Source organism: Peromyscus eremicus, chromosome 15, assembly GCF_949786415.1.
Source record: "Peromyscus eremicus chromosome 15, PerEre_H2_v1, whole genome shotgun sequence".
Lineage (NCBI taxonomy): Eukaryota > Metazoa > Chordata > Mammalia > Rodentia > Cricetidae > Peromyscus > Peromyscus eremicus.
The window spans coordinates 53,126,686-53,149,600 of record NC_081431.1 but is presented as its reverse complement, the minus strand read 5'-3'; the positions used below and the strand labels follow the sequence as shown (position 1 = coordinate 53,149,600).

General features: G+C 38.0%; 1 protein-coding gene across 1 annotated transcript; it reads right to left on the bottom strand.

Annotated features, from left to right (window-relative positions):
• Positions 1-543: 543 nt before the first annotated feature.
• On the bottom strand, positions 544-21,162 carry LOC131924937 (complement factor H-related protein 1-like). The gene is given in 8 exon segments (XM_059280187.1): positions 544-764; positions 6,521-6,703; positions 8,127-8,132; positions 15,406-15,576; positions 16,642-16,647; positions 18,705-18,881; positions 19,707-19,901; positions 21,147-21,162. Coding segments are annotated over 8 exon segments (975 nt in total).
• Positions 21,163-22,915: the final 1,753 nt, after the last annotated feature.

Genomic DNA, 22,915 nt, shown 5'->3' with positions numbered 1-22,915 from the left:
TTTAATTGCTTTGTAAAATTGCTTGAATATTTCAATGTGCCAAATTAACATTCAGAAGTTCATCACAAAATGTTTCTTAGATTTGTTTATTTACACAAAAGTAGTATTTGGCAATTACTTATATTCATGTTAATGTTATATATAAACATGTCATGTTAAGCATGACAGTTTGATTATTACATATTTGTGAGATGATACTAACTTGAAGATGAAACAATATGACTTCTGTTCACCAGGAATAAGAACCTTAGATCAAAATGTCCTGAGGAAGATTGGAGAGATTTTTAAAAATGATGGGTAGAAACAGACACTAAGAAGTTACATCTCTTTTATTACCATTGTTTTTGTGCTAGCACACAGCACATTCTGCTTTGAGAGTTTTGAATGCACTGCTTTGCATTTGTAGCAGTGGTCTCTTAGGCTGAAATTAACCACCATATGCCGTCACAAGTTTATATGAGAAGAAATGAGTTAAACAATACTTCAAACTTAAACTGAAACTACCGTAGTAACATGCATGCATATTTCCAAACAAAGGTTCATTTATCCGCTGAACCAATAACGTGATTTTGAGCAACTGGGGTAATTGATGTGACCATCAATACACCTTGCATGTAATGGAGGTGATGTTTCTGTCAGTTTATATCCAAATTTACACTGAAATTCAACATTGTCCCCTGATTGAGAATATAACTTTTGGTTTTCTTTCCATCTGAAAGTTATGTTATGTCTTTCCATGATTTCTTCTGATAGTACACATGCATCTGAAAGAAAAATTACCAAACATTTATTAATACATAAACCTACAGAGACTCAGCTTTCAAGTATTATTCCTCAAAGTTTTTTTTTAAAGATTTATTTATTATGTATACAGTGTTCTGTCTATATGTATGACTGCAGGACAGAAGAGGGCACCAGATCTAATTACAGATGGTTGTGAGCCACCATGTGGTTGCTGGGAATTGAACTCAGGACCTCTGGAACAACCAGTCAGTGCTCTTAACCTCTGAGCCATCTCTCCAGCCCTTATTCCTCAAAGTTTTAAAAAACATATATTAAACCAGCACATAGAATTAATTTATATTGAATAGCAAATGCTGTCAAAAATGGTTTTAATGTGATAAAATAGATTTCAACAACAAGGATTTCTAATGTCAATGAAATAAGATTTCATTGGATTTCAGGACATTTATGGTTGTTTGCATTAATTTAGGTATTGGACAAAGGTAAAAAATTTGAACCTTGACATGAATATGATATTCAGATCTAATGTTCAGTGAGGTGAGTATATTGAAAAATACTGCTCTTAGCTAAATTTTAACTACCTTCATAATGTTCATCATTCACTTACAAATTTCTAAATATAAATAGTGATTATTATATTATGAATTTGATTTTCATAGTTTTAAAAATAAATCTATCAAATTACCACACTGGATAAATGACTAAACTGCTTGGCAAACAGCTTCTGCAATCACCACCCTGGCCCCTGGCCTTCCTTAGATTGCTAGAAAAGCAAGAGGACATAATGTCCAAGTTCATGCTGTGTGCAATCAATTCATTTAGTGCTGTCATCCTGCCCCACAACACATCTGATCACACACTACTGTAAAGGCTGGGACTAAGTGCTGCAGAGTGGGTGGCAAATTCCCATAACCACATGTCCCATTGCAGCATCTGGTGTCATGCCACTGTCTAGTCAGAGGAGAATCCTTCTGACCCCTCTCTCTGCTGAATAACCCTTGCAAGTAGCAAATCTGTCAATCATAGTTTGGAGAAAACCTGCATCATCTTCTGTGAGCCAGCACTCACACTATAGGAGTCTTGACACAATGAGCACCCCATACCCTGAGCTGTCTCTATCACCCCAACTGGGCTGATAAGTGTCCCCATTTCAGTATAATTCACAGAAACAGTGATTCACTTTGTGCCTAAAGGTCTTAACTATAGGCAAACAACCCATAGGTGCCACACGAAATTCACTCCTGCACTGTAGTAGCTCAAGACACATCTCTAGCAGAGAGCTTCCTACTAAGGAGGTCTCCATGGATATAGTGTATCAAAAATTGATCCATCAGATGTGCAAAAAGCACAAGAAATGGAAAAATGGAAGACAAGATTCCTCCAAAGTTGCATTGCTCCTCCAGTAACAGACACCAAACATACTGATATGAATAAAAGATCAGTTGGAGAGTTTTAAGAATATCAATTTTAAAACAATTATTTCCAAGGGAACACAGACAAATAATTAAAGAAGTAAAAGAACACAATGGGGAATATGAAGGGAAAATGTACTATAACTGGAAAAATGTACTCTGTACTGTCTGGTGTTTTATGTCAGCTTGACACTTGACAGTAGCTGGAGTTATCAAAGAGGGTAGAGTTTCAGTTGAGGAAATATCTCCATGAGATCCAGTTGTAAGGCATTTTCTCAACTGGTGATCAGTGGGGGAGGGACCATGATGAATGGTGCCATCCTGGGCTGGTAGTCCTGGGTTCTATAAGAAAGTAGGCTTAGCAAGCCATGAAAAGCAAGCCAGTAAGCAGCACCCCAATGTGGCCTCTATATCAGTTCCTCATTCCAGGATACTGTCCAGTTTGAAGTCCTGTGCTGACTTCCTTTGATAATGAACAGCAATATAGAAGTGAAAGCCAAATAAACCCTTTTCTCCCCAAACTTTTTTTGGCCATGGTGTTTCATCACAGCAATAGAAACACTAACTAAGGCAGCCTCCATAGGCATATATATATATATATGTCGCGTCCACCTCGACCAGCAAGGAAGACGCGACTCCAGGCTCTTCTCCAAGCAGTTTATTCAGGAACCTTGAAAAATCTTCTGACCCCGGGGAAAGCCATCTTCTTCTTCTCTCTCACTCTCACTCACTCACTCTCTCTCACTCACTCACTCTCTCTCACTCTCTCAGTCTCTCTCTCTCTCGGGGAAGCCAGCCCATGCCCTTTATAGCCACTGGGCAATCAACCCCGTAGTGCCACGTGGACAATGCCGATAGGGTCAGACATACGCAAGCAAGCCAGATTAGGTCCAGGTGTGCGGAAGCAAGCCAGATCCTAGCCTTAGCCAAATAAGGAGCACCTGCCATCGGGAAGGCAGAAGCCGGATGCCAGTGCCATCCTTGCGGCGCGGCCGTGCACGGCTCTCTACAGTTCCCCCTTTATTGTTTTAAGCAGCAGGCAAGAGCAGAGGTCTAATCTCTGCCAAAATACAACTTGGACATTGTACTGGTGTTAGTCCAGGTGTCATCCACCCAGAGAACACTTGACCCGTCCGGTACCCTTTTTTGCAGAGGTGGGAATTAGGGCATCAACCCACATGCAATTAGACTTGCTCTTCTTGGGTTTTGCAATACAGCTAGACCCAAATGCAGTGCACTAGCCTTGCATCCTGCGCGATCAAGCTTTTAATGCGGCCAGCCACGCCTGGGGAGACTGTCCAGCCTCTATGGCTGTAAAGGCTTAGATAATCATGGCTGCATTGTGCTGCTGAGAAACCCTTAAACGAACAATGCACCATAGGCACATCAGGGAGACAAGTACCAGTAGGCCTGCCAGGGCACCTAATCCTGCCCACTCCTTTAAAAAGGTGATAGAATTGATGTTATGGGTAAATGGTATGGCCAGGCTTTTATAAGAGCCCAGAGTAGTCGATCCTCAGCTGCTCCCGCTGGCATGCTTGTCAGAATCAGGGCTATCAGGATCAGGCACATCAGCTTCCAGGGTGTCATCACGTCTCTCCGTCTGAGGGGCCCATCACACCAATCATTCAGGCACCCAGATAGGGTCTAGCCGGTCCTGTGGGAAAACACAAACAGAACCTCCCGCCTTGCTCCTGATTCTCCACTGCCCCATATATTTGCGGGCCCTGAGGCCGAGGGCCCCAGTCAATAAAGCATATAGTTTTATCTCATTTTAAGTTCAAAAAGTTCAAACAAGAAATAAATTCTGGTATCAGGCTTTCACTTCCAAATATGAAGAGACGTTTTACAACCAAAACTTTCTGCAGTTAATTTTTGTTCAAACAAGCGTCTCTGAACTTTCTTTCTCAAGCCAGAGACCTTTTTAGGTACAGTAGTATTCTAAACCGCACCGTTTTTGATGTTAGCTCAGGTTTTTCTGTGTTGCGTTGATTTTCCACAGATCTCAGCTGCGGATGCCTTGTTGTGCTGGTTCTGGCGTCCGCCATTCTTAGCTTCTTAGCGGCTTTTGGAGCTTTTGAAAACCACTCAGACTGCCTGCTTTGCAGTCTACTAGGACACTAATTCTGTATCTCAGGTTCTTTCACCACATACATTAAGCTTAGATTCACAATCAACATTTATACCTTTTCACAAACTCACATATAACATGTGCTTAGGCCTAAACTCACACTCAACATTTACACATTTTTACAAACTCACATATAACATATATTTATACTCTTTTTTTTTAATTTTTATTTTGCAATACAATTCAGTTCTACATATCAGCCACAGATTCCCTTGTTCTCCCCCCCCCCCACCTTTAATGAAACTATAGAAGTTACCTTCTCCTTGAGGGCAGCTACGTTTGAGATGCCGCAGTGTTCCCTCCTTTCTTGTTACTAAGTTGTATAACTGCAGCCGCAAGGCCTGCATTAGTTAGAGGTCCCCCTAATTCTCTGCACACTTTCATCCACACTTCTAGACCTTTGTTCTTATAAGGGGTGATCACAGCCTTGCATTCTTTGGTACATTGCTCATAAACTAGCTGCTTTATAAGCGGCATCGCGGCATCTGGGTCCCCAAAGATTCTGCCTGCAGCCTCGATCATGCGGGCCACAAAATCTGAAAAAGGTTTCATAGGTCCCTGAAGGATCTTAGTAAGGTTACCGCTCACTTCCCCTTTATTAGGTAATTGCTAATTGATTTATCTGGTCATGGTATCTCTGTTGAGTCTGAGCATTGAGAAACACTGGGCAAGCTAGCTGCATTTCAGTTCTAACCTGTCTCCAAACCACCGGGTTACTCTTCTTAATCTTTAATTTCTTTGAAAGGAGCAGCTCGTTAAGAGCCAGAAAAATTGGGTGCAAAGAAGTTGCGCCCATGATACTAGCAGCACTTTTGCCTTCACCTGCTTCCACTTTTTTTTTTCCCCCGTCTGCTTTTGTTGCAGCTCCACTTAACCTTCCTGTCTGCTTTGGTCGTGGCTCCACTTAATTTTCCTGTCCGCTTTTGTCGCGGATCCCCACCTTACCTGGGGACTTACCAGTACACTGCCCTGACTGCGAAGAGTTCTGAGCCTTAAAGGTTCCCCGTACAGGCCACCACCTGTCGCGTCCACCTCGACCAGCAAGGAAGATGCGACGCCAGGCTCTTCTCCAAGCAGTTTATTCAGGAACCTTGAACAATCTTCTGACCCCGGGGAAAGTCATTTTCTTCTTCTCTCTCACTCTCACTCACTCACTCTCTCTCACTCTCTCTCTCTCTCTCTCTCTCTCTCTCTCACTCACTCTCTCACTCTCTCACTCTCTCACTCTCTCACTCTCTCACTCTCTCACTCTCTCACTCTCTCACTCTCTCACTCTCTCACTCTCTCACTCTCTCACTCTCTCACTTACTTCTTGGGAAAGCCAGCCCACGCCCTTTATAGCCACTGGGCAATCAACCCCGTAGTGCCACGTGGACAATGCCGATAGGGTCAGACATACGCAAGCAAGCCAGATTAGGTACAGGTGCGCGGAAGCAAGCCAGATCCTAGCCTTAGCCAAATAAGGAGCACCTGCCATCGGGAAGGCAGAAGCCAGATGCCGGTGCCATCCTTGCGGTGCGGCCGTGCACGGCTCTCTCTCTCTCTCTCTCTCTCTCTCTCTCTCTCTCTCTATATATATATATATATATATATATATATATATATATTAAAATCAGGGAGTGTTTCTACTTGAAAAGGATTGGGGCTGTAGCCTTGTTAGAGTAGGTGTAGCCTTGTTAGTGTAGCCTTGTTAGAAGTGTGTCTCTGGGGATAGGCTTTAAGGTTTCAAAAGCCCAAGCCAGGCCCAGTCTCTATAGCTTCCTACTGCCTTCGGGGCCAGATATAGAACTCTAGGCTACTTCCCACCACCAAGCCTGCTGTGTCCCACCATGCTTCCTGCCTCCCATGCTGATAATTGACTGCACCACTGGAACTGTAAGCAATCCCCAATTAAGTACTTTCTTTTATAAAAATTGCCAGGGTATGGTGTCTTTTCAAAGCAACAAAGCACTGACTGAGACAAGGGGTATGAAAAAATATCATGCTCACACCAAGTTTCATGGACATTTATACATGTTAGTAAAAACTCAATAATAAAGAATAACATGAATAATTTTGTCAACAATTTTTATATAAAAAGGAAACTAATAATCTCGCTTTCCTCACATACTGATATTTGGCAGTGAAGTAGTAAGCAAAAGTGCTTTAATATGTGAATGTTTTATTATTAAGAGAAAAATATCAAGTATCATTAAACTGAATCTCCTATGATCTATAAGAATGAGGTACTTACGTAAACATTTTGGTGGCTCTGACCACTCTCCGTTTCTACATGTTATTTTCTTGTTGCCCTGCAGTTGTTACAAGAACTGGCACTGATATTCAACTGATGATGATGGTGGGTATTCTGGCAATGGGAAGGAGGTGATGTCTACATTGTCAATAGTTGGAGGGGGTCCACATTTTCCTGTTGAATCTAAGAACACAACATTTGAATGTTTGAAAGATCAAATCAAAGTACAGACTTAAACAGAACCAATGAAAGTATAGTGCTAAACAAGACTTTAGTGATTTCTGGCTACAGAAATGAATACTAGAAGAAATTTCAATCATTTAAACTAAAAGTTACAAGTTCTTCCTTCCTTCCCACCTAAAGAACTTACTGAAGTGAGACAAGCATGTTTGCTCTGAAGCTTTCCAGTGCTAATAAAGTCTTAACAGCTTCTAAGCACACAGACACCAATATAGACAGAGTTTCTTAGTTTTCAAGACACTGGAGTATTTATTGCTCTATGTATTCCTGATCTTTACTATTATGTTTCAGAAGCACACAATTATAGACAAGAAATTAAAGCTTATAAAGTCACAGAAGGCAAATGAGGCTTTCTGGGTTTTTGAAAGGGGCAAAGGAAGTATAGGTATCTATAGATTATACTTTTGCTAAGTACAAATGGAATTCTTGGACATAATATATTTAGTAAACAACACAGGAAGAGGGAAGACACTGAGAATTCTAGTTAAGAAATTCAGGACTCAACTAGTTGTACAAGGCCGTGTGCCATTGTTTCTCTTTTGGACTGCTGATTGTCCTGGTGAGGCCACGGGTAAAGACAGAAATCAAATACTGATGGAATGTTCTGTTGAGTAAGGCCTCAGCAGGATCATCATGAAACTGAACTGAACTCCAACACTGTTGAGAGGAAAAATGAAATGAGCAATATCCAAAGAAAATAATTTAGCATGAAGGAAAATAAAAAAGTTGGACATAATGCATGGATGTGCATATTTAAATCCTAAGTAAACTCAAACAGGACAAGTCCCAGGAGGTTCATTAAGATACATGCTTTGAAACTGCCTAAAGAAAACATCTTGAAAAAAATCCATATGAAGTCATCACTAGCCACACTGGATCAAGATCCAAAAGAAAGTGACTTCCCATCTACCACCATGGAGGCCACAGGAAATGAAAGGAATGGGTTTCAACCTTGAATTTTAGGTCCTGTGGTGCTAGCCTTTCTAATAAGGAGAGTAATGAAGACATGCTCAGATAAAAGAAGATAAAGAGGATTTATCTTCAACAGATAGTTCATCAGAAAGAATAAGCACCTGTATTCATTACAAAAATAAAAATAGAAAATAAGACTTTAGGAGGAAAGTAACTAATAAAATGAGGGTTATATAATAAATGGTCTTTCTGCTTATATAATTATGTTTATGTTTGAGGTGAAACCTAACATTTGAGAATCGTGCTCAATATAGGTAACAGGGATTGCTGAAGGAATCTTTAAGTAAAACATGGGAAGTGGGAACTATAAATGGATTTTAAAGATAAGGATAGTTTCCAGATTCCACTGAAGTATAAAATGTCAGCATCAGTAGAGGATGACACACACACGCACAAATACCTAGGGTGACTTCAGTAACAGGTGGTTAGGAAGCTACTGGAGATAGCATACTCAAATTGTGTACTCAGAAACAATAAAAGATACATACCATAATAAGAGTATTGAGATCTATTTCCCCCAAGCAAAAGAAAAAATAAGACTGCTAAACAGAAAAGGCAAACACAAATTAACAGAAGAACAGATACATGGAAAATGCAAGTAATTGTTTCACATGCAAATGATCTGCATACAGAGATTTGAACAGAGCAACTTGGCAGTTGATGCTTCATTATAGATATGATGTGAATTTGTGCATCAAAAATATATAGTTCACATTCAATAGTAAATGACCAATTGAAGTAATTCGCGGAATTTCTGTGCTTATAAACTAAGTCTCGGCATGTACTCAGGAAACTCCCGCATTTTTAATTCAACATATAAGAAATAAGGAAATCCTGTGGCAACTCTCCCTCCCCTTGCCACCTGTGACAGGCAGGAGAACTGGCCTTTTGGTCTTGAGAGTGGAAGACCATACTTCCATACTGTCCATACTTTTCACAGGCTACTGCTCTTGGGGGAGTGGACCCTGTACCTTGCCTGGGCAACACAGTAGACATTGCTGTAGCTGGAAGTTTTCCTGTGTCCTGCCTGGTCCTGCAGCTCCTCACACCCAAGTAAACACACAGAGGCTTATATCAGTTATCAACTGGATGGCCTATGGCTGAAGCTTCTTGCTAGCTAGCTCTTATATCTTTTTTTTTTTTTTTTTTTTTTTTTTTGGTTTTTTCGAGACAGGGTTTCTCTGTGTAGCTTTGCACCTTTCCTGGAACTCACTTGGTAGCCCAGGCTGGCCTCGAACTCACAGAGATCCGCCTGGCTCTGCCTCCCAAGTGCTGGGATTAAAGGCGTGCGCCACCACCGCCCGGCTTTTTTTTTTTTTTTTTTTTTTTTTTGGTTTTAGCTCTTATATCTTAAATTAACCCATTTCTATTAATCTATAAGTTGCCACACGGCCATGGCTTACCGGTATTTTCTGCTGGCAGCTCACAGCCTCTCCTTCCTACCCTTCCTCCCCTTTCTCCTCCCACTATCTCTCTTAGATTTTCCCGCCTGGCTCCATCCTGCCCTGCCATAGGCCAAGGCAGCTTTATTTATCAAGCAATCAGAGCAACACATATCCACAGCATACAGAAAGATATCCTATAGCACCTGGCCATGGTGGTGTGGAATACAATAAGCTGGCTCCAAGGTAGTGAGAGGAGAACTGGCCCCATCCCTTGCTGCCTGCTGAATTGGGTGAGCTAGCTGTGGCAGTGCTGGAGAGCTCTCTGTGGTGGTGAGGATGAAGAAGAACAGGCTGGTTGACCAACCTAGCAACCACTCAGGCCTAGAACAAGGGCTATGTGTTGGCCCAACAAAATCTCCACCTCATCTACGAACTGCTGGAGCACATGAAAGCACCAGTCCTGTGTATCCAAAGCTGCAGTACCTCCATGACACAGGGCAACAACAGAATATCTAAGAGGAGTCCCGATGAAGACCAGACCAATGACTCATTGCACTGAGCACTTGCAAGTAAAGGTATACAAATTAAAAGGTATATACTGTGTGACTCACTAGGTCATTCTACAGCTTCCATGATGAGATTTTTTTCTTTCTTTTAAATTTTATTTTATTATATTTGGTGGGTGTTTACAAGGGCAGGGGACAAATAAGAAAGGACAAGGAGATGGGTAGGATTGGCATGCATGATTAGAAATCCACAAAGAAGCAGTAAAGTTTTAAAAGAAAGAAAGAAAGAAAGATAGAAAGAAAGAAAGAAAATAAATGGAACTCCTCCACATTTCTTGGCCTGGCAGGCCCCAGAGGATAGGCACAGCTTTTCCCAGGTCTTCCATGATGAGATTTTTTATTTCTTTCTTTTTCATTCTTTTTTTCTTTTAAATTTTATTTTATTTTATTTTGGGGGGTTTGCAAGAGCAAGGGGCATATAAGAATGGACAGGGGCATGGGTGGAATCTGGATGTATGATGTGATATTCACAAGGAATCAATAAAATTTTTGAAAAAAAGAAGTAAGGGAATATAGCAATGAAGATATTATATTTTATTACACTTAGATATTCTATAACACCACTCACATTTCAAAGTGAATATTTTAAAAATCTTTTATCAAGCCTCATATAAATATTATATCTTATGCATTTAATATTCAATAAATAAATGTGTGACTTAAGATGTAAAGTGATGAATTTTTCCTTTGTGGCAATTTTTCCTGTAATCTGATAGAATACTGGTTGAAAAATTCCCACATTCCTTCATTAATTTTCCAAAAGAATTAAAACTTTCTTCACATTATTTTATTTTCAGTTTCTTATTATTTTGGTTGTGAGCCTATCCTTTAATGGCTGAGCTATATCTAGGGAGCCTATGCCCCACATTGCCTGAACTACTAGGAACTGAAGACTGGACAGCCCAGAGAAATAGAATCAGTGCCTTGTTCAGATATCATCAGAGAGGCTTCCTCCAGGAACAGATGGGATAGGTACACAGACCCACAGTCAGACATTATGAAGAGAGAGTCTAAATTGGAGGTCTCCATTGGGTCTCACCCTTGGTGACTGGGGAACCCCACAGAGACAAAGAGGAAGATCGTAGGAGCCAGAGTAAATGAGGGACACCAGGAGGACATGGCCCTCCTGGTCAACTAAGCAGGGCTCACATGGGCTCACTCACAGAGACTGAAGCAGCAAACACGAGGCCTACATGGTTCTTCACCAGGTTCTCTGTGTATGTGTTATGGCTTTTAGCTTTTTTTTTTTTTTTTTTTTTGTGGGAGCGAGTGTGTCTTAGACTCTTTTGCCTTTTCTTGGGACTCTCTCCCTCCAGTCAGGTTGCCTTGTGCAGCCTAGATGTGAAGGATTTTAAAAGCCTATCCTACTGTACTTTGATTTGTCTGTTAAACTATTGTCTCTTAGAGGTCCATTCCTTTCTGAAGAGGAAAGGTGTGGGGATGCATCTAGGGTAGAGAGGAGAGTGGGGAAGTGGGGGGAGTAAACAAGGAGAAACTGTTGTCTGGGTGTATTGTATGAGAGAAGAATTTTCAGTTAAATAAAAAGAAAACAGAAAAATAACGCTTCTCATAAGAATCACTGCACTTTATTTTCTCTAATGTACAGAAACCAAAATATATTGTCAAAGAAACATTGGTAAATATGAGGGCTTACCTTTGCATTTTGGTGGTTCTGTCCAAATCCCATTTTGACACATCACTTCTACTTCCCCAAATAGTTCATAAGGTTTATTACATTCATAATGTACTCTCTCACCAGATGGATATTTATCCATGGGCCTTGTTATTATAACAGCATTTTCCACATATGGTGGATTCACACAGGAAATATCTAAAGAGCAAAAGAAAGTATCACTAGCTATTTGTTCATCTTTGAGTATTCAATTAACACATAAGATTACAAGTATATTTCTCAACCCATGAATGGATAAAGAAAATGTGGTACATTTACATACAAAAAAAGAAAGAAAGAAATCATGAAATTCATAGGTAAATGGATGGTACTAGAAAAAAAATCATTATGAGTGAGATAACCCAGACCCAGAAAGACATATATGGTTTGTATTTTCATGTATAAATATTAGCTGTTAAGTTAATGGTAGTTAAGATAAAATCCATAGAACAACAGAGGTTAGGTGTAGACCAAGGCAGGGAGTAGTCTCTACTGGATGAGGAAATAGTTTAGACAGTTATGGATGAAGAAGTGGAGATAAGGAACAGAATACAGGGAAGGGTAGCTAAAATTAAGCATCATTTGATCAGTATTATGAAAACTTAATACAGTAGAACCTTCCTAAAATATATAGATATATGAAGGAAATGAAAATGAAATCACCAAAAAATGTGGGGAGACAGAGCACCAATGGATATCTCTTGTCACCAAATGAAGTTTCTAGTATTGGAATTGGGCTACATCTAATTGAATGGGTGACCAAAGTGGTCACATAGGAATTTCCAGCACACTCAGGCTGCTGACAAGACTATCAGTTCTTTTCCACAAACTGGAGGCAAGGACACATTGTGAAGACAACACCTATACAACCTCCTGATCATAGCAAAGTTGAGCTGGTGCCTAAATAAAGCCTTCAGCCCTACAGGCTGCTATCTTTGGTACAGGAAGGTATTTTGCATGCTACCAAAGTAGAAACATATACACCAATGCAGCCACAAACTCTTGATCTATAATGGTATATTTTGCTTGCAACTTATGATATGAAAATGGGGACATAAAGCTTGCTGGAGTGATCAAGGAATATCTAATATAAATTAAGAGCTCCTCCATGGGATGTAACCGTAGCTGACACTGCTTGGGTGACCAAGAACCTGAGACTAGATAGCTAGGGACCTAGTGCTGCTGCTGTGAAACTAAATACTACTCTTGTTAAAAAAAAAAAAAACTAAACTAAACAAAACACATAGTAATAAAAGGACTCCACATGACATTCTTCTATACTCAAAGATCAGTGCCTTGCTCAACTGTCATTAGAAAAGCTTTGTCCTGCAGCAGATAAGAACAAGTACAGAGATCCAAAGACAGATAATATGTCCAGAATTGGATTATTTAGCCCTAAATGGAATGTCTCCATCAAATCCCCCTGACATGGCTCAAGGAATCATGCAGACGAGGAGAAGGGACTGAAAGAGTGTAAGAACCAGAAGGGATAGAGGACCCCAAAACAAGGCCCCTAAATCAACAAGGTTGACGCACATATGAACTCACAGAGACTGAGGAAGCATGCACAGGGCCCGGATTGGTCTGCACCAGATAGGGCCACAGAGGTGAAAAAAGTTACCACACACCCACATGCTTCACCCAGAAGCAATCTCCAATAGATAACCACTTGCAGATGAAAATTTTAGAGTTCTCTAAGGAAGTATCACATGAGAAACAAACTACTCTTAAGTGTAGGCTGCATAAAACAAGTCAAAGGCATATTTGTAAGTTCCTTGTCTCATAATGTCCTGTCATGGCTTTTCTTTTTTCCTTTCTTTCTTTTTTTTTCTAATTCCATCTTTTTCTTTTATTTTGTTTATGTTTTTATTTTATTTAATTTTATTTATATTTTTTCCTTCTCTCTTTTTACCCTACAGGTCCTTTGCATATATATTATGGTTTCCAGTTTAGTACCTTTTTGGGATCCATGAGTGTACAAATAAGTGGGGCTTTGTGTATACATCTCTTTCTTGTGTCTTTTCTTCAGCTCTATCCCTCAGTTTGTTTATTTTGTCTCATTCCGATGTATCTGTTTCATTTGTTTTATTTTTATTCCTTAGAAGGCTGTTTTTTTCTAATGAAAGACAGTAATGGGATGTGTGCAGATGGGACAAGATGTGGAGAAGAAGTGAGAAGAGTAAAGGAAAAGAAAAACATAATCTGGATATATCATGTTACAAAAAAATCTGCTTTCAATATAAGGGGGAAACATTGTTTCAAGAATACAAAAGTTATAAGGAAATGGTGTTCAAATAAAATATCCTAAAATCCTAACATTCTAACTGGTTAGAAAAACAAGTCATAATTGCCCTGATAATATTCATATAACAATATATATTATATATAAATAATATATAAATAATCACTATAAAATGTGATTATTATATCATGGATTTTTTGATAGCCTTTAAAAATGAAACCTCCTAAGACTAACAAGACTCCTCCAAAGGTCTGTTACTACTCCAGTAAGAAAATCCAAATAGACTGACATGGATAAATGTCAGATGAAGGGTTTGAAAGAACCATTTTTTTAAAATCAATGATTTCCAAGAGAACACAAAAAATAAATGAAATAAGGTAATGGAAAAAAGAATGAAAAAAATTATAGACAGGATAGAGTTGGAAACAGAATGAGACAGAAGAATTTGAAATTTAAAGGCTGTGCAAGTTAAATAAAAATGGGACTGAAAATGTCAATAGCAGCAAAATCCTGACCATTCCAAATGGCAATTCCACCTACTTAAAAGTCCATTGAGATGTATCAGCTTTGAGACTTCTTTATTTTAATACATGATGGTGTTTTTATATGCAATTTGTTTGTAATAAAGTTCATATAATTAAAGAACAGAAGAATTTAATACAATAAATCTGACTCAAATTAGAAAATAAACAGCCAACCAAAAATGCCTCAGGGAAATTAAAAACTGAAGGAATGCATCTCTAACATGGCTTCCAAAACAAAATATTCTCTAGTTAAAGTAGTATTCAAAAATGAAAAAAAATAGCTGCCAATATCAAACATTAAGAACAGGTAAATTGTACCTACTTAATAGAAGAAGATATATAAAGTAAGTGTGAGGAAGAGGCAAATATAAGTGTAAACATTCTCTTAAAAATCCATTTCAGATATTTCAGAATTAATATTTTGAAAACGACTATGTCATGAAAATAGGTAAGATGGGAAAGTTGTTTGATTACCATCAATTAATGAATGCATAAAGACAGTGTCATATGTTTATACAATAAAATATTTGTTCAGACATCATAGATAATTTTTTATTATGTGAGTGAAAAAATGGGCATGGAGGACATTAAGTGTAATGAGCCAAAGAGAGGAAGATGAGTCTCATGTATTCTTTTTTACAGTGAAAATTAGAAAGGAAAAGTCTGCCTGATCATGTGACAGTGAGTAGTAAAGTGTGAGTGGAGTGAGTGGGAAGGTGCCTTGATAGAGGTTGGAGGACATAAGTGAAATGAATCAAACATGGGAAGACAAGTCCTTTGTGTCCTTTCTCACACAGTGGAAAGAAAAGCTAAAATTCCTCCTGACTGCCTGACAGTGATCAGTTGAGTTAGGTGACGTGTCTAAAGGAAGGGGTGGGTGTATGAGAGATGCTGGCTTTAGTTACAGCAAAGTGTATACAGGTATGGAAATAGTATGCTGGCACCCAGATTTATAGACACTAATACATGTTAATAAAAACTTAATAATGCTTATTCCACATCTAGAATCCTCCTATGAGTGAGTACATACCGTGTTTGTCTTTCTGAGTCTGGGTTACCTCATTCAGGATGATTTTTTCTAGTGAATAACATGTGTAATTTGTTAACTATTTTTATGTAAAAATTTAATAATCTTGCTTTATTCACATGTTGATATTTGGCAATCATGCACTCAATAAAATAGTAATTATAAAATGTGAATGTGTTATTATAAAGATAAAAATATCCCAATTATGAAACTGACTTTCCCACTATCTGTAAGAATGAGTTACTTACGTAGTAAACACTTTGGTGGCTCTGACCACTCTCCATTTCTACATGTTATATTCTTACTGCCCTGCAGTTGGTACAAGAACTGGCACTGATATTCTACTGATGATGATGGTGGGTATTCTGGCAATGGGAAGGAGGTGATGTCTCCGTTGTCAATTGGTGGAGGGCGCCCACATTTCCCTGCTGAATTTAAGAACACAGCATTTGAATGTTTGAGAGATCAAATCAAAGTACAGACTTAAACAGAACCAATGAAAGTAGAGTGCTAAACACAATATCAAGACTTTAGTGATTTCTGGCTACAGAAGTGATTGCTTGAAGAAAGTTCAATCATATAAACTGAGAAAATATTCTATACTTATTTATGAAGAACATCTGAGAAGAACTAAGAGAAAAAATAAAATTAGTTAAGTGGAATCTAACCTTAGGTGAGGAGCACAGACTGTATTAATGACTGATATTGTGACTATGACAGAACACCTGGCAAAAGGAACTCATGAAAATAAATGTTTTTGACTCTTTGATTTTGGCTGACAATCTGGGGGCACAGTTATTATGCTCTGGAAGTCATGGTGATGAGAGCATGAAGCATCTGGTCAGCTGTGTTTGCAGTCAGGAGGCAGAGAGAGAATACTGTTGATGATCAGCTCACTCTCTTCCTATGAGTCAGAGTTCCCAACCAATGGAATGATGTTGCCCAGTGTAGAGTGTGTCTTCCCACTGCAGTTGACCCAGTCTAGTTAACCCAGTCTAGTTAAATCAGTCTAGTAGATGCTCACAGACATACCCAAAAGCCTGTCTATTGGATGATTCCTGCTGACAACCAGTATCTACCATCGCATGAGATAAGTGTGTGGTGCAGGTTGGAGGAAATCCTTAATGGAGGAAAAGAAGTCTCCCTGTTTAACTAAAACCCAAGGTTACTTCTTTTCCTCCCATTCCCTTTAAATCAATTTCCTTACGTTATACAAGATACAGTATTTTTTTCTGAGATTATAAAATCAGACAGCAATTGCTCGTCTTTTGTTTCCTAAAGTCAAAGCCCACCACCTCAGCTATTTCTCACATCTATGTATGAAATGTGATGACCTATACTTGTTTATTCTATATATCATAAAATGTGGACTAAAACATTAGTTTTAGGGTGTTCTCTTGTTATGTCCAAATTGCCCCCAGAGGGACCACCAAAGACCAAGGATATCCAGAATGCAACAGCAAGGTTTATTGGAGGCACTCAGCAAGCCAGGCAGGGATCTAGTCCATAAGCACTCGCAGCAGTGAGGCAGGGAGGAGTTCCTCTTTCTTCGTGAGGCTAGCTTTTTAAAGGCAAAAACCACAGGCCCTTCAGGGCGGTTGGGGATTTGGCATGGGTGCAACTCGGATTGGCTTATTTTTATTTTTGGAGGGTCTCTCTTCTCTTTTTCGTTCTTATTTGTCTTGCTTTGTTTTGTCTGAAGTTATACAGTCCACCCTATGAGTCAGGTCATGCTGTCCCTGAGTCAGGACATCTCATGGTTTATCAATCACCACTAGATGGTCAGTCATTTTGACTCTGTGCTTTGGAATTTTCCCAGAAGGGGGGTTGGACCACCATCAGCTCTGGGAACATCAAACTGGCCTGAGTTTTACTGTCAAAGAGTCCCCTTAAAAACAAATATGGGGAGGGGTGGTGAGGGTCTCACACTCTCAAACTGCACTGTGGGTGTGTTCACCACATGCAGTTTTATGAAGATTATATAAACCAGCTGTAGAACACAGATAATTTAAACGGCAAAGAAAACTGTGCAAACATCTTCTTTATAACATCGAGCTGAAGACACCTCTCTAGCTTCTTTTCATCCTTTACCCTTCCTTCTCATATTCTTTCTTCTTTTATCTAATCCTTTCTTTAAGGAAAGAGAGTAAAATCACAGGAGGAATGATCTCTTTGATGTAGCAGAAAAACTGAATAGGTTAAAACAACTTCATATAGGTATGTATGCGTATTTATTAATGGATTTTATTTTTAAAAAGATTTCACTTATTTTATTCACTTTATATAGTACCACATAATTCTATAAAAACAATAGATAAAATGTGTGATTCTGTTGTAGGATATACACTAGTTATCAGTTCATTTACTAAATCACATGGGTTGACTAGCCCAACTATCTTCCCTGAGCCAGACCAGGCTGAAATACTGTAAGAGCCAGAGGGGATGAAGGACACCAGGGGATAAGGACTTCTAAATGCATCAGGCACATGTGAATTCATAGGGTCTGAGACATTATGTGCAGAGCATGCACAGGTCTAAGCTAGATGTGGTCTGACCCAGAAAGGGAAGTAGACACAAATCTAGTAACTATCTCCAATTGATTACAGTACACAACAACAAAAAAGAAAATTAATTTTCTCCAAGGTAGTCTCACTGGGTACACAAATCACACATAATGGCATGTCCCATGCCTAGCAGTAGACAACTAGCATAAAACAAACTCAAGGCATTCTTGCAGCTTTATAAAAAATAAAATTTACAAGTCTTTTGCATGTTGTGTTATGGTTTGTATGTTGCAAGTCCTTTGTATGTTATGATTTCGAATTTTGTGTTCATGAGATTTCTCTGTATGTGAACTTGTGTTTCTATGTCTAGCTGTGTTTCTTTTACTTTTTCCTTTCCTCTTTTTCTTCTATTTGCTTGTTTGTTTTGTCCTATTCTACAGTGTTTTTTTATTTTATCTTATTCAAATTTGTAGATGCCTGTTTGTTTGAGAGAGAGAGAATAATGTTTGTAGGTCCACATAGAAACTTTAATACAAAATAATGTTTGATCGGTTGCAAGACACTAACATTCATTGTCTATTCATTGTCTAAAGTATGTGATTTATAATGCTGTTAATAGTGCCAGCTCTTGACAATATAGTGATCAATTTAAAAGATAACACTTTCATTGGCATTTCCCAAAATCTTTTGGAATTAAAAATGTGCAAGTTACAGCTCATGATTATAACTCATTTTAGGACTTTTTTAAAAATCTCTTTAACTATTTCTTTATTCCTATAAATCATGGTTTTGCAGACAGAAAATGATTTGACTTTATCATGAGCAGTCTGTCTTCAGAATGTATTCACATAATATTTCTACTTATGACATCCACTTGAATTAGACACATAAACCAGTATATTTAGATACCACTTTAGACACAGCTGTAACCTGAATATAAATGGCAAGTGGCAAAAGTCATTTAGAAAGACCTGTATTTAACCTGTAACAGTATTGTTGATTTTAAACATCGCAGATCATGGCAGGATCTGAGAGCACAGTGTTGTACTTACTGGTGGATACGCATTTGGGAGGAATGGACCAGCCCTCTTCAGTACACTCGATGGTGCTCTGATTATTTTGAAGACTGTAGCCTTGATTGCAAACAACTTGTACAACATCACCTTGTAAGTGTGTTTGTCCTGAAGATGTAGAATTACCATTTTCCACAAAAGGAAAGAAACATAGCCCTTCAGAAGAAAAAAAAAAGGTTAATCCACAGTACAAAAGAAGTCAATAAGTTAGATTGCATATTACAACATTTTTAAAAGAATGACACAACTGAAACAAACTATACAAATAGTTTCTGAAACTTGCCAACGCAAGTTGGTCTAAGATGTGAGTTTTCCCCAGGGATTTCATGTCCAATCTTTGGAAATAGTTTTTTCAAATAAATATTTTTCCACTTACAAACTTCTCTATATAAAATAGTATTTTTGATATACATGGTTTCTTTTATTTCTGAATGTTTCTTCAACAAGGGATGATTCTTGCTGCCTGCTTCACTGATTTATCTATCCCTTTTCCTGACATTTTCTTTTAATACACCTGTCATCCTGGGGTTTGCGGCATACATTCACTGAAGGGTCAATGTATTGTAGATAACAAGTCCAAGGATGTAGTGAGTTTTGGAAAATACAAAAGTAAAACATCCTTCCATAGAATATTTGAGAGAAAAGGTAATTCAAACACAGTGGTTATATGAAGTGACTTTTTTTGCACATATAAAGCATGGCTAGAGTATTAAGTAGATGTTTGACAAGATCTGTTAGTTGTCAAATACATTCATCTTCAGCTTTCAATTAGTAATTTTCTTTTGTAGATCACATGTTGATCATATGTTCCACATTGTATTTTTGTAAGAAAAATAGCACATCATATAAAGACTGCACCTGTCCCTTCCACAGCCCAACTCTGTGACTTTCCAGACCCCATGAGCACCTCTTACACGGTTCATGTAAAAAAGAAACATATTTTCTCATCCAGTGCTCATCTAAGGATGGACATTTACTCACTGAGACACTTTGGTGTTGGTGACCATCCTGTGTCTGTGCACGTTATGCGGGTCCAGAAGGAATTTGAAGGAGACACAAAATTGTATTCACAGGAGTAGTAGAAAGCCCTCCCACTACGAACAGGGGAAAATGCTTCATATTTCTTTTCATCATGTAGTATCCCATGGCTTATTTTTGGATAATCACAATATCTCACTTGGAAAAATAAAACAAAAGTAAAGAAGTAAATACTAATCACCACTGATGAATCATTAATTATATGTGTTTTTGTATTTGATGATCATTTTTCCTTTCATCTAGCTTCAGTGGATACAGTTTAAGTGCTTTCTGGTGTATCATTTGATTATCAAAGAATAGAGTGACCTTCAAGCATCTCATAAATAAGTATAAAAATATCTCTGTGAAATCCACTACTGTGTTTAATTAGCTAGCACTCCTTGAGTATGTGAATATTTGAGGATGCTATTATTAATAAATATGAAGTTTATAGTTTGGATTGATATGAATTATAAATTTTTTGGCAATATTCAGAAAGATACCCTAACAGGACTTTGTAAAAACTGACACAGGATGCTATCTATCATAGATCCCTGACTGCATAATAAGTAATGGCTGGATGAGAGGACTCTGCTTTAACATCCTCTCTCATTCCTCTCACTGAGGTCATTTATATATCTACCAGGATTTTCTCGTGTTTGTCTTAAGGGAGTGGTAAACATGCTGAGTATTTAGTTTAGCATGATATATACAGAAACATAATTTTTATTTTGTCAGTTTTCTCAATAAATGTAGTTTCATTAGAAATAGCAAGGCACCAAGAATCAGAAAGACCAATCCAATGAAGACCAAAATGCAACTAAATTCTGTTAACATTAGGTATATATATATATCCCTAGAATAATGTAGATAATTGTATGTGTATGTGTGATATATACATATAAAGGCATAAACACATTAAAACAATTAACACGTAAATTGTTAGGTCTTTTTATTGAATTTTACAATTTTCTACATGTATACATTTGTAGACTTATGTTTTAGGAAAGTTACTCCATGTGAAATTTTAATACAACACAAAAATCCTATACTGCTCTTATAATATACATTGCACAGCCTCCTTGATTATCAATTTAATTTTTACCCAGATTGTATAGTTTATACTGGGAATTTTGACAATATTTTATAGTAATAACTTCACGAATAGTGAAACATTTCATTTTCATTAACTTACAGTTAATTCTCAATGTTATATGACATATAAAATTATTTTTCTTGTGTTATTTAGCCTTGTGGAACCTGATGGTGCTAATCTGTTATATTTGATATTAGGTATTTTTGAAGATATTGATGGTAAAAACTCCATGTATCCTGGTACTTCTTTGTTTCAGATATCCTTCCTCTGTCTCCCAAATGGACAGGACTTTATTTGCATTCACTTACTTGCATATGTTTTCATCTTTTCTAAATAACATTGCTACTGTCCTCCAACTCTATTCCAACTGCCTTCAAATCCCTTTCTACACCACTCACCTAACAGCGATGCTGCTGGCTGTGAACATTTACCTCCCTTGTCTTCTTTTACTCAACCACTACAAAAATGAAAATGATTATTCTCCCTGTACATTCTGATGGACATTTAAAAATACCTTTAGTGTAGGACACACACATACACAGACACACACACACACACACACACACACACACACACACACAAATACGTATTTTTCTTGCAATCTATTTGCCTGTTTGTGTTTTGCTTTTTTAATGTCACTGCATGCCCTGCTTGCGGATTAAATTTCCTTCACAGTTTTCTTGGTGCCTAATAAAGCACACTACATAAATATTTTGCTGCTAAAAGCATGTAAGGTTTTCTGTTTATGTAAAAAAAAAATTAGTGCGTTGACTTTGCTGTTTGGCCGATATGTGGACAGGTAATAAAACAAAATGCAGTTCACACAGGTATTTGGCTTCAGGCAGCTTGGGATGGAGAGTCACTAACTCTTCCCCAGGAGGCTTGATTCTCCTTCACCTTCCTTTTCTGGGGTTTTCCAAAGTCCTTATATCGTTCACACAATTGGCATTTTCCTTCCCCTTCTTTTCCCCTTCCTATAAATTCCTTCTTAACATTGTCTCTCAATGGTGTTTAAAGTATGTAGATAATCAGTGATGGTCTTTGAACATCTGCCCTTCACTTCAGGCTTACCAGGTGTGCTGTACTGTCTGAAAAATTACATACTAAATCCATATCTTCTGCTTATATATATAATAGACAGACAGAATGGCTGATAGAAAAACATCTAATTGGCTTTCCAGAATAACCTGAAGAAAGAGATGAGACAAGCTTTTTTTTTTTATGGCAGCCAAGTGTCTTTCCAAAAATAGAGCCATGAGGATTCCATGTAAAAAACAAAAATAACAGAAAGGTAACATCATCAAATTGTCTTGCAGATTTCCCACAGAAACTGAGGGAGCATGCTAAGGCAGCCTGCTGGACTTCTCCACCTGGGTTCCCAGGAAGAGGAGAGAAAACTGAAAGATTAGCCACAGGGTGGGCAGTTGAAAACTCTAGCTTACTGTTTCAACGTTTCCAATTTCTTTGGGAAGTTCTGAGCACCTGATTTGATCATATGATCTCTACCTGTTGCTATTATTCTTACTTAGAAGCATCATTCAAGCATACTCTCAGAGGGAAAGTCCAGATGTTCGCCATAAATTAGCTAATATAGAGAATTAATGCTGGACATCTTGAGGGCCTGAAATAATGTTTTGCTGTCTGTCTGCTAACCTCTCATCTATTTGTCAACCTCTTACTTGCTACTTATTCTTTTACTCTGACTTTCTTCATTCTTTTAATAAACTTAATCATTCAAAATCAAAAGTGTGACTGTTATAGGTCATTCTTCAGACTCTACAGAATAGCAGACCACAATGTTTACTAATAAAATAATATGAACTGAGCTAGCTGAATTTAGGGATATATATATATAGCATGCAACAACAATTAGTCATAAAAGAGGCCAGGCGTTTGAGAAAAAGGAGGTGCATATGGGATATATGGGATGGTTTGTAGGGAGGAAAGGCAAGGAAGACATACAATCTATTATAAATCTAAAACTTTTAAAGTAAAAAAAAAATGAAAGCAAAAATTTTCTGTCATTTGGTTGGATGGAATGTGTCTCTCTTAGGTAACTGCTTTCCCATGATTACAA